At 40.9% G+C, this 12760-nt stretch overlaps 1 protein-coding gene across 1 annotated transcript in view; it reads right to left on the bottom strand.

The window, feature by feature from the left end:
* Positions 1 to 12760, bottom strand: part of MACF1 (microtubule actin crosslinking factor 1) — a 340411-nt gene that overhangs the window by 211276 nt on the left and 116375 nt on the right. Inside the window, exon 4 of the mRNA XM_081085882.1 lies at positions 440 to 501. Within this exon, the coding sequence (XP_080942008.1) occupies positions 440 to 501 (62 nt within the window). The remainder of the gene's footprint in view (positions 1 to 439; positions 502 to 12760) is intronic.

Genomic DNA, 12760 nt, shown 5'->3' on the forward strand with positions numbered 1-12760 from the left:
ATAGATATAGATATAGATATAGATATAGATATAGATATAGATATATATTCTTAACATTTAAGATTTGTGCAGAGAGAAAGAACACAAAATCCACTGCCCCCTCCTTACATAGTAATTAGACTTAAAAATAAAAATAAAAATAAAAACGTAAACAGGGGCTTATAAAATAATTTGAAGTGTTCTTTGAATCCCGGAATCACCCCACAATATCCTCAACCTCAGCCTTCTGAGGTAATGTCATATATTACTGTCCTCGCCAAAAAACTGATCAGTGAAAGTTTCCATACTGTTATGCCTATGTTCATCTTAAAATAAATAAATAAATAAAGTCACATGTATCTCCAGCAACTTGAGCCCAGGGCAAGCAATCTGAACTCTCTGAGAAGGGGCTGACAGATCCAGATTAAAAGCAGCCAGAGGTGCTAGGGCGGCCTCCTACCTTCATCAGGTGCTTGTTGACCCACTTGGTGAATGTTTTCTTCTGAACGCGATCCCGTTCATCTGTAAAGGAAACACAGAGACACTGGCTTAGCACTTACCCGAGGAACAAATTCCCACACCCCGATTCCTCAAGGACCATGGAGACAATTCCACAGACAATGAAACTGTCTTTTTGTTGGGAAGGTTTGGCCTGTCTGAACTTTCTCTTCTGTCCTGATCATGTTGTTACTGTACAGATTAAACAGAATCACGGGCCTCAAAAAGCATGTCATGGCAAAGTCTCCTTCGCATCATAATTCTCTGGAGAGCAGAGGGATTCCTGCTTCCCCTACAGAAAGCTCCAAACAGCCAAAGCTATGAAAACTACCAACAGGGAGAGTGGAGTGGCCTTGGCATTTGGGACATTCAAACTGCAGTGGTGAAATCTCACTCTTCAAACGCGGTTCTGCCCCATCAGTGCTCTCCTCCCCGACTACTTCCTTCACTCCCATTTCCTCTCCAGCCATTACCAACCAGCCAAACTCCCAAAGCTGTCCAGTTCACCCCACTGCACATCTCCGCCCTCCCTCCTTTCTCCTGAGTCTTACAGAGGCCGCATTTCTTTGTAGGCAAACTCTCTGTTCTCGATTTTGTCCACGGCTTTGACAGAAACATAACTATCAATGCTTGACAATGACTGCTCCACAGAGGCCCGATCCTGTGGAGAACTCACTTTCTCCCACAACTGCCAATTCCCCAGAGCCACTTCCAGGACACAGACCCATCCGCCCACTTCCTTCTATTTATTCAAAGCCCATGCCATACTCTATAGCATCTTGTTCAAATCATCCTCACTGTCAATCAACCATTCCCTGCTTCCCGCCCCCTCCACATGGCATATTTGCCTTCACCTTCCCTGACAACTCGGTTCACATTTATTGTCTCCACATGTGTCGTCTGGCAGGAACCCCAAATTACTTCAACATATTTGCTGACAATGCATCTGAGCCTGCTTGGCTCCCCTACCTTCGTCCCCAATTCATTTCCAGCCACCACAATGCCACATCCTGGGCCTCATTCCTTCTCCACACAACTATTCAGCAGTCATCTTTATCCATCTCTCATACCTCCTAATCATTCTCACCCTCCAATACTCCATTCTCACTGTACTAAGACCATCTAAGATTCTCCAAGTCTATGCTAGACAATATGGTCAAGCAATTCAAAGCTGCCATCATTACTACCCCAGCAACTCCCACCTCCTAACCTTCTACTACCCAGTTCACATGACAATCTCCAAACCTGAATTATCACCATTGCTTAACAGTTCCATTTCTTCTTTAAGTCAGAGAACATGTCAGAAGAAAGTGGCAGAATTAGACAAATCTGATTCTTTAGTAATTCACACCAACTTCAGTTAGGTGTTCTCTCCTCTGCCCAAGCGTTCCCTTCGTCCTGGTTCCCTATTAAAAGCTACACAGTAGCATTCCAGCCGAAACTGGTTTGGCTCAGTGGATAGAGCGTCGGCCTTCGGACTGAAAGGTCCCAGGTTCGATTCCAGTCAAGGGCATGTACCTGGGTTGCGGACATATCCCCAGTAGGAGATGTGCAGGAGGCAGCTGATCGATGTTTCTCTCTCATCGATGTTTCTAACTCTCTATCTCTCTCCCTTCCTTACTGTAAAAAATCAATAAAATATATTTTAAAAAATAAAAAAATAAAAAAAAAATAAAAGCTACACAGTAGCATTCCAAACAATGCCAGGCTCTTTCTACTTCAGGTGAACTGCACATCTACTGACTTCCTTCTAAGTTTACAGCCATTCAATAGTCTCCCATTCACATCCTTCTTCTCAGCCTTGAATCCTTTCCTGCTTTTCAAGGAACAATTCTCTCTTCCTACTATAGATGACAGACCTTAGGAATTAGAGTCACCTTAGAAGTTACATAGTTTAATTCCTTGCTGATATATCAATCCCTTCAACAATAAAGAATCATATGTTCAGCCCTAGCCGCTTTGGCTCAGTGGATAGAGCGTCAGCCTGCGGACTGAAGGGTCCCAGGTTTGATTCCGGTCAAGGGCACATGCCCGGGTTTCGGGCTCAATCCCCAGTGGGGGGTGTGCAGGAGGCAGCTAATCAATGATTCTCTCTCATCAATGATGTTTCTATCTCTCTCTCCCTCTTCCTTCCTCTCTGAAATCAATAAAAATATTTTTTTTTAAATCACATGTTCAGGGTTAAAAGGTCTGTCCAAACCATCTATAATATTCCTGACGCTTAAAACTTAAGATAATAGAGGAAGATCCAAGCTGGCTGTGGAGTAGGTGGAAGTTCCACTCACCTCCTCCCAGTGCCAAGCTGGATTTACAGCTACGTTATAGATCAATCAACCGAAGACTAGCTGAACAGAAGTTACAAACAATGATCTACAGAAGAAGCCACATTGAGACTGAATAATACTGAATGTAAACTGTAACTGAAAAAAACAAAAACAAATAAAAATAACAATAGAGAAGTCACTACCTCATAAAGGAACACATACTAATTTAATAGTTCCATGAAGCTTCATAAGCTACTTCTTTATAAATTCTAACTATTGGCTCTCTTTGGAACTATTAAAATAAAATAAAAAGCATAATCTATCTTTCACTTCATAGAGTCCTGCAGAAATTTGAAACCAGAATTTTTTAAAATATACTTTTATTGATTTCAGAGGGAAAGAAGAGGGAGAGATAGAAACAGCAATGATGAGAGCGAATCATTGATCAGCTGCCTCCTGCATGCCCCCTACTGGGGCCTGAGCCTGCAACCCAGGCATGTGCCCTTGACCAGAATTGAACCCGGGACCCGTCAGTCAGTAGACTGACATTCTATCCACTGAGCCAAACCGGGTAGGAAGAAACCAGGATTATTATTCAATTTAACCACTGTCATTCCAACATATTTCGATCACTTGATCTTTTTAGATGCTGATTCAATTATCCACTATCATCATCATCCTTTCCAGGCCTGTATCATCCACAGACTGAATCAGAATCAGCCTGCAACTAGTCTCATCTAAGACACTGACACACTGCTCATACTATTTATATTCTCCTTGTGACATACTTTCTTACTCTCCTCTCCAAATGCTATTTGTTCTTTAAAACCCAGGTCATTCACTCACTCATTTATTTTTTGAATGAAATTTTTTTTAAGGACCTAGACTGCTTGGAACAGACTATTTTACTCAAAGTCACATTCCCTACCTTTGAAAGAGGTAACAGTCTAGCAGAGAAGAGAAATAACTTCAATACACTTTGCTAAGTGTTATAACAGAGTAAGCATGGAGTGCTCAAGAACACAGAGCCTCTCTGGGAAGGGAAGGAAGCATGGGAGCAGCTTAGTGAACGTTTCCAGCTGCGTGACTCTAACCCTTAAAAGATGAGACGTTAACAAGAAAGGTAAGGTACAAAGCTACTAAATGCAGTTTCACCTGCTGCAAATTCATGCTCAAAGAACAGCAATATTAAGGATGGCTGAAAGACAGGATGTGTATTAGGTAGTGGTAAAATTTAAAACTGGATAGGATGCCATGGACCAAATTATGACTTTTCATGACAAGCACAGGAGTCCAAACATTATCACCAAGAAACTGATAAAGGGAAGATAAGGGAAGCATTGAAAGATTTTAAATAGAAGAATGACAAGATCAGTTCTGTGTCTGAGAACCTTTCCTGACAACTCCAGTTCTCAATAGTCTCTCTGTTCTCCAAATTTTTATGGTACTTACTATGCTAATCATTCCATCAGCACTTACATAATTATATAGAGCTCTAAACTTTTCAAAAGCTTATTCTTACATCACTAATAAGATCATTAACTCTTAAGGAAAGAAACAATACTTTACTTTTTGTATATCCTACATCCCACAGCTAAAGATAATAAGACCTAAAACTAAAACAAAATTGGCCAATATATTAGAAGACTGGCTAAAGAAACACACAGAATGAAATCAGAACAAAGTTATCTAACAAGAGTCCAGTCCAATATGTGAAAACCCCAACATCCCAGCAAGTATCACCTGTGCTGAGACGTGCAGACATGATGGAAAAACAAAATTAAAGCTAACTAAAAACTCCGCCCATTACATTTTCACCAATACCAGATCCACTGTTTCACTATATTTATTACCTTCATCACCAAGAATAATAGTCTGTTTCTAATTTTACAAAATTATCTCAGAAATCACGCTATCTTTATTATTTCTTTTTAGAATTTTTTATTATAAAAGTTATATATGCTTGTCGTAACAAGTTAGACAATACATAGATAGAAAAGATAAGATTAACAGATTTACTTTTAAACTAATCAATATTTTAAAGAAGGGGTGGGATTCATGTGATTTCATTTTAGTCTACTGCCTTATTTCTTTTAGGCCTAAAGATGTGACTGGCACGATCAAGTCTTTATGGTTTTGTGGATGAAAGGGGCACGTGCTAACCTGACTAGCTCAGGAAATGCCTACATGGCAGTCTTGCAAACTCAGAGACCTAAAGTAACCACAAAGGATGGTCTGAAATTAAACTTTAAAAGCAGTTATGGTGGCCAAAACCGGTTTGGCTCAGTGGATAGAGCGTCGGCCTGCGGACTGGGGGGTCCCAGGTTCGATTCCGGTCGAGGGCATGTACCTGGGTTGCGGGCACGTCCCCAGTGGGAGATGTGCAGGAGGCAGCTGATCGATGCTGATCGATGTTTCTCTCTCATCGATGTTTCTAGCTCTCTATCTCTCTCCCTTTCCTCTCTGTAAAAAATCAATAAAAAATATATTTAAAAAAATAATAATAAAATAAAAGCAGTTATGGTGGGCAGTCACCTCCGAGGCCGGCATCTTCACTGACAAGGTCAGCCTTTACCTTAACTGAGCCTGTCTGTCTTTTTGCATCTATGATAACATATCCTTGAAATGTCTGGGTAACTCATAACTTCCCTTTTTCCGGACCCCTTGGAGCACAGCCTAATGTGCCTGGGCACCAGGACAGATACCACAAATTCCTTCATTGTTATTGTTATCATGTTCATTGTTGACTGTTAACTATCCTGCACCACCTGAGTATGTGTCTATCATTTTACTTTTTATCCAATCCCAGGGTTACACCCCCTCCCCTCCCCCCTTTGCTTTTTCCCCGCCTCTCTAATCTATCACCAATGGATTTCATGTAACCCACTTACGTCCCTTCCTTTGATGGCAATGTATAAAAATACAGGTGAGAAACCACCATTTTCTGGAGCACTATCCCAATCCCTTGAGATACTACTTCCTGGCAATTGTCGACAGTTTGGCTCAAATAAACTCACAAAAATTCTTTACAGGTTTGAATGTTTTTACGTTAACAGTTTTACTAAAAAGAGTTACTCTGGCCCTAACCGTTGGCTCAGTGGATAGGGCATCGGCCTGCCGACTCAAGGGTCCCATGTTCGATTCCGGTCAAGGGCATGTACCTTGGTCGTGGAAACATCCCCAGTAGGAGGTGTGCAGGAGGCAGCTGATCAATGTTTCTCTCTCATCGATGTTTCTAACTCTCTATCCCCCCCCCCCTTCCTCTCTGTAAAAAGTCAATAAAAAATAAAAAAAAATAATAAAAAAGAGTTACTCTGTTCACCTACTAAGCCCTCCTAGGGGGATAGTGGACTAAGGAAATCTGATGGTATCATATCAGCCATGCTTCCAATATCTAAAAAAATGACTTTCAATCCAGGAGAAGAGGTGCAAGTACTTATTCTGAATATAATTCCTACGGACAAAATTATTACAAGCCCTTCCCAAGATCAATCAGCCTGCTTAAACCTGAGCCATAGCTCCTCAGAAAGGTTTTATAGAACAACTTTGCCCCAAAGCTGAAGGATCCCTTTTTAAGATCCTATTTTGCAGACCCATCAATTACATGAAAGTTCTTTCCTGATTTAAGCATCATGACAAGAGGATATTGCAGTGCCTGAAGTTTAAAGATCTTCATTTAAACTCATTAGGGAAGGAAATTCATTAGGGAAGCCAAAGAGCAACTTTATCAGAGACCTTCAGAATGCTCCAAATAGCTCAGAGTTCCAAAGGCTGTAATAAGTTTGTTTTGGCACCCTCCACATAAATCCCTCATTTAATTCCAGGCCCAGCTAAGACTTTCTACCTAACACTGGGGGTAGAATTTGCAGAGGGTACCCTATGTGAGAGGAAAACAGTCAATCACAGAAAAGGGGATATTCTTGTAGATGTTTCTTATAAACTTAGCCCCACCAAAGGCTATATATTGACAAAGGAGAACCCAACTGCCCACTGGGAAATTCTTAGATTGAGCACAATGAGGCATCAATGAATCACTTCGGGGTTACTTAATTAGAAGGATTTAATACTTGTGTCCAACTTTATTAAGACCACTACAGGCCACCAAGTTACCAGTGCCTAATGTTCTTTATTTTCATTTCACTGGCAAAGATGTCCCTCCCAATAACCTAAGCAAGTCCTTCCACCTAAAATCTGGATCCTCCCCTCTTCCCTTCTCCTCAGGAACCTTAATCCAACAATTATCCTTAGCTTGTATATCTTTTAACTTCTCCTTCTTCTCTCCCCTTGGCTTCCTGGACAAGTATGATGGCAATGCTCACTGTCTCTACTTGCTCAACTTCTCCTCCCCATGTGACCTGGCTTCCAGCCCCACAAATTCACTGAAACTGATTCCTCACAACCCCCCAACTGCCAACCCAGAAGACACTACTAATCATTCCCTCACTTTCTAAGTCCACTCTCCCTTTTGAATCTGACACTCCATTCTACCTTGGTTTCCTCCTTCCTTTTTGGTTTAGAGAGAAGGATATTCCTAAGCACCTAAAACTAAATGCAAAATTTTGGGTGTTATATACATTGTGAGATGAAACAAACAAACAAACCAAAAAACATAGCTTAAAAAACAAAACAAAAAACGTTAAGAATAGCTGTTATCTTACATTCTCCCAGAATAATTTCACCTATTCCCATGGTTTCAATTATAGCCTATACACTAATAATTTCTAAATCCGTATCTTCAGCTAAGGCCTTTATCCTAAGTAGCAGTCATATGTCTAAGAGCCTCCTAAAAAATTCATGCTCATTTCAAACTCAACTTGTCAAAAACTGCTCCTTTCTTCCTGCTTCTAACAAATTTCCCTGCTATAATCAATCTGTTATAACTGAATATTTGTCGCCCCCCACCCCAAATTCATATGTTGAAATCCCAACCCCCAATGTGACAGATAATATTAAGAGAGGAGCCTGAGCCCTCTAAATGGGATCGGTGCTCTCACAAAAGATATCCCAGAGAGCGCTCTCGCCCTCTTTCCACCATGTAAACATTACAGTGAGAAGACAGCTGTCTATGAAGCAGGAAGAGGGTCTTCACTAGACACCAATCTGCAACTGCCTTGATCTTGGACTTCCATCCTCTAGAACTGTGAGAAATAAATGTCCTTTAAGCCACCCAGTCTGTGGTTTTATTACAGCAGCCCAAAGTGATAAGTCATCACCCTTCTCTCAATGCTGCCAGCAATCTTTCTGATAAGACTGATCTTGTTACAATCCACCTTAAAATCCTTCAATGACTCCTTATCCTCCTAATAATATTAATCGTTAACAGCATTTTACACATATTGTTTCTAATGCTCAACAACTCTGTATGCTAGATATTATTTTACTAGAAAGATAAAAACCAAAGAGTAACTTGCCCAAGATTACAAGGTAAGTAATGAAGTCAAATTTCAACTCAACTCTACTTGATTCCTAGGCCTGGTACCTCCATTCAGGATAATATTCAAACTTTTTAGCTTGGGATTTAAGACCTATTATAATGTGATGCCTGTCTGCCACTCATCCCTCTCAACACTTTCGTAAAGTCTCTAACTTCCCACTTTGCTGAACAATCTTGCTTTGTATTTATTTTATGTTAACGATTACTCATTTATTTCAGCCCTTTGTATTCAGCATGTCTCTATCGAAATAAACCTAGGTTTCTATGAAAATTGAAGCTTTTGGTTTTTTGCAGCCCACATAAACGTAAACCTTGTTTATTTGGCCCGTGTTAGCCTTTGCGTTTGACATGCTTGCTTTACACCTTTCTGACTATGCCAGCACCTCTGGATGCCTACAGATGCCTGTGTTTATTCAAGTTACTTGGCACACAAGCACATAAAAACTATCTCTACATGTAAATCCCATTTATCTATCTGAACTTATAGCCCTTTGTTGTCAAGAACCATGTTTTAAATTTCATTCAATATCCAATATTTAATACAACAGTAGTCACTCAAAGCAAACTCATTCATTTAACAAACATACCGAGAGCCCACTATCTGCCAAGGTTATATCCACAGGGACACTTTAAGAGGGTATTTTCAAAGTCAGACTAAGAGTATTCTCAAATAATAATTAAAAGACTGCTTTTCAGCAGGGATTTCCATTCAGATATCCCTTCTACATTTATAGTTTTCCTAAATGTTTGCCACATGTGGACCCAGGAGCTTTGCACCACTTAATGTAAGCCCAAAGAACATGGGATGAATTGGAGATGAAACAATGAAAATGCCTCACCAATACTGTATAATGGCACTATCATTATAAATTATTCCTGTACTCAGAAGTGTATGTCAACTTTTGGAGGTAAGACTGACCTAGAAATACAGAGTGTCCCAAAAAATCTATACACACTTTGAATAATTATAAAGGCATTTATTAAAATATATTTCATTTTCAAAATATAATAGAAATCGTTGTTAAAGTGTGCATACATTTTTTTGGGACACCCTGTATATTGTGTTTACTCTGTGTCAGGCACTGTATGAGGATTGTCTCGAGTATTTGATTTAATCCTCACAATTCTATCAAGTACACATTATTTTCTTTTTATAGTTCTAATTGATGCTCAGAAAGGCTTCTTAATAATTTGCCTGAAACTGCATAGTAAGTGGCAGAATTGAGCTTCAAATCTCAATCTGTCATGAACTATTAACCACAACACTCTACTGCCACCATGAAATTATTAGAAGGCAACATAATATAGTCCCATAAAATGAAGGGAAGAAGAGAGGTGCAAGCTATAACCATAACAGGGATTCATTATAGGCATCTATCACCAAGAGTTAGTGCAGACTTAAAATGTCTTGAGACTTGGGAATTTGGGGAAATGATAACCCAAAAAACTTCAATGCAAAATTAAATAGTAAAACCTGAACTTTATTAATAACTAGAGGCACAGTGCACAGATTCATGCATAGTGGCATCCCTCAGCCTGGCCTGTGCCCTCTCGCAATCAGGAACCCCTTGGGGGATGTCAGACTGCTGGTTTTGGTCCGAGGCCTGGCCTGCAGGGATCAGGCTGAAACCAGCAGTCCAACATCCCCCAAGAGATGTAGTAGTGTGTGAAGTGGCCGGGGAGGAGCCAGAGTCCGGGCCAGGCGCCACACCTGCTCCTGCTCATCCCAGCCCCACTGTGCCTGCTGCTGTCGCCAATACCACTTGGTGGTGGCGCCCATTGGTCAGCTGAGTAGTGCTCCTGCTGTGGGAACACACTGACCACCAGGGGGCAGCTCTTGCATTGTGCATCTTCCCCCTGGTGGTCAGTGTGCAGCATAGCGACCGGTTGACTGGTCATTCAGTCATTCGTTTGGTTGTTTGGTCGCTTAGGCTTTTATATATATAGATAATTCTTTGCACTATTGAGAATCAGAGAGTACAGGACAAAAGTTAGATAAATAAGCCAGGAGTAAGCATGGTGGCAAAAGAAAAGAGCCTCAGGATGGAGGCAGAAGCGTATAAGGAAAGGGAAGAGGGAGAAAAGCTAACTAGTTTTTAGAGTATGTTTTTATGGGAGTACCACACTCAGGAAAACGAAATACTTCACAGAAACAAAGAGATAGAGAAGTTTAAGAATCCTCAAAAAAAATCACGTTAAAGATGAAGAAACTGAAGTCAAGAGAGATTTAAGAACTTAGATGAGGGTCACACAGATGCAGAACCAAGTCTACAACTTGGGTTTCCTGGCCTCTGGTTCTTACCTTTTAGGACAATCATTTCCCCTCTTTGATTCTGAGATTCAACTATAAAATGAGCAGTTTGGACTAGGTCAATGGTTCCCAAATACCAGTCGTGAACCAGTCATACCAGTCACACCAGGGAGCTTGCCCTCGGCTGTGCTTTAATATCATATATCCCTCATAATGAATCTATAAATTAGGGTCTATTTTAATCTCCTTTTAACAAATGAGAAAACCAATGCATAGAAAGGTTAAGCAATGGTTTTCCGGTTCATATAGCTGTTAAGTGGTAGAGCAGGAGCCCCATGCAGATCATTGAAGCCACCAGGGGATTAAGAGGTAGGGTGAGCTGGAGATATATTTTTGCCCTGAAACTTTCCATAAAGATTCTAGATTTCCTTACACTTGGTTACAGAAAAGGGACCCTTTTATCTCTAAGCACTTCCAGATGCAGAAGACTCTTTGCCCTAGATCGCAGGGAGAACATCTCAATGCTACTGGGAAGATAAAAACCTAGACTACCTGGCAATAACTGCATAAAAGTTTTCCCTCCTTGTGCCCCAAACATTAGTATAGTACCAGCTTTGTTTCTCAAGAAGCACTTAAATATTTGGCAGTACTGACCTAACAGTCAGGAGACAGGATCAGAACCCTAGCTCAGCTATTCTCCTGAGATTTCTTCTGAGGTCCCAGCAATTTCAATTTTAGTGAAAATCTGCCTATTTGGGTCATAATTTTGTTCTGCTTTAAAGACTCAGAATATAAAATCAAAAGATATTAGATTATCAATCCAGTAGTTCTCAAACTTAGATTTCACAAACCAGTAAAAGTTTCCAGATGAATTAGAAAACCTAACAAAAAGTTGTCAACTCTTTCTTTTGCTAAATGAGGACATCTAAAAACAAACTACCACCTAACAACAATTCTCTCATAAAGTAAAGGGCATTTTAGTATCAAAAATGTAGGAAGGAAACTCTTTCAGAATAAAGAACAAATCTTTAAATAAGTTTAGCTTTATGAAAGGTACACTACATTTTGCTTGTCTTTTTATTTTACCCAGAATTGATGATTTGATGTTTAGTACAAATACCAGTCTGTATACCCTACAGTTAGAAGCCAAGGAAACTTATAGCCAAAAAGGTGAGGCCACTTAATCAAGGTCACAGAACATATTTAAATTAACTCTTCTCCTTTATCATGAGATATCTAAAAGTCTCTTCTAGCCTCCCACCCTTCTTTAGGTCTCATCCGAGACGACCTTTGAGCCTGTTTCCCTCCTCAAAGCCGGCAAAGACAGTAAGTATAAGAGAATTAGCAATCGGCTCCAAAGAGGAAACCGAGGCCATGACTCCTCCCTTTCCGTACCCCCTCAAGGGTGCTCAGAGGTGGACTCCGAAACTAACCAACTTCTGCTAAAAATACACCCTGGACTTTCAGAACTATACAACTTAACCCTAAAAGTGGTTTCCTGATTCAGGCAAAAGCATTAGCATGAGTTCAGGCTCTATAAAAAAGTCCCACACCCAAAGCTTAGGCTCTTAACTGCCAGTCACTACAAGCTTAAGAAGTTCCCCAGGAAGTAGGGCACCCCAGTCTATTTCACTGCACATTTTAACAAGCCCAACGATTGTAATACCTTCAAGGCTTCAAAGCCCATGCAACACTATGAGTCAATGAGAGCAAGGGCTATCTGAGATTCTCAGGCCAAGGCAAAGAAAAAAACTTCACATACTAACCCATACAGCACATGCGACAAACCAGGTGGGCGTTGAACTCGTGCTCATCTTGGTAACTGGGCCACATGGCACCCCTGTGTCTGCTGACCCCACCTAAAAGGAGGGTGTCCCAAAGAACCTCCAGCTAGTGGCCTGTGCACCCCAAAAAGGCTTCGAGGTGAACAGATAGCCAAAGGGCTGTTCGATGAACAGAGAAAGACAGGAGAAGTACAGAGAAATGGCTCCACCCACCACTTCCTACTGATCTCCTCCCCGCCTTGAGGTCAGAGAGGAAGCTCCTCCCTAGGGCACTTCCAAAAACTGGGTCCAGGTCTTCAAGCAAACAGCATCCTATTCAAAACAGCAGAGGTGGGAGCTTCATATGTAAAAGTACAGCCGAGTTATGAAGGGAGTAAGCAGGTAGAAGGTGGTCTTTGAGATACCCTCTGTTTGCAGAGAGAAGCTTGTGACCTGGGGCAACACAGACAATCACAGGAGGGCTGGTGAGGTAAATGGCTTGCTGCCAAGTCAGAAACAGTGCGTCTATTGCCCAACAACCGTTCCTCGGGCTTGCCTTTTCTCAGGCAGA

Source organism: Myotis nattereri, assembly GCF_964212035.1.
Source record: "Myotis nattereri genome assembly, chromosome: 3".
Lineage (NCBI taxonomy): Eukaryota > Metazoa > Chordata > Mammalia > Chiroptera > Vespertilionidae > Myotis > Myotis nattereri.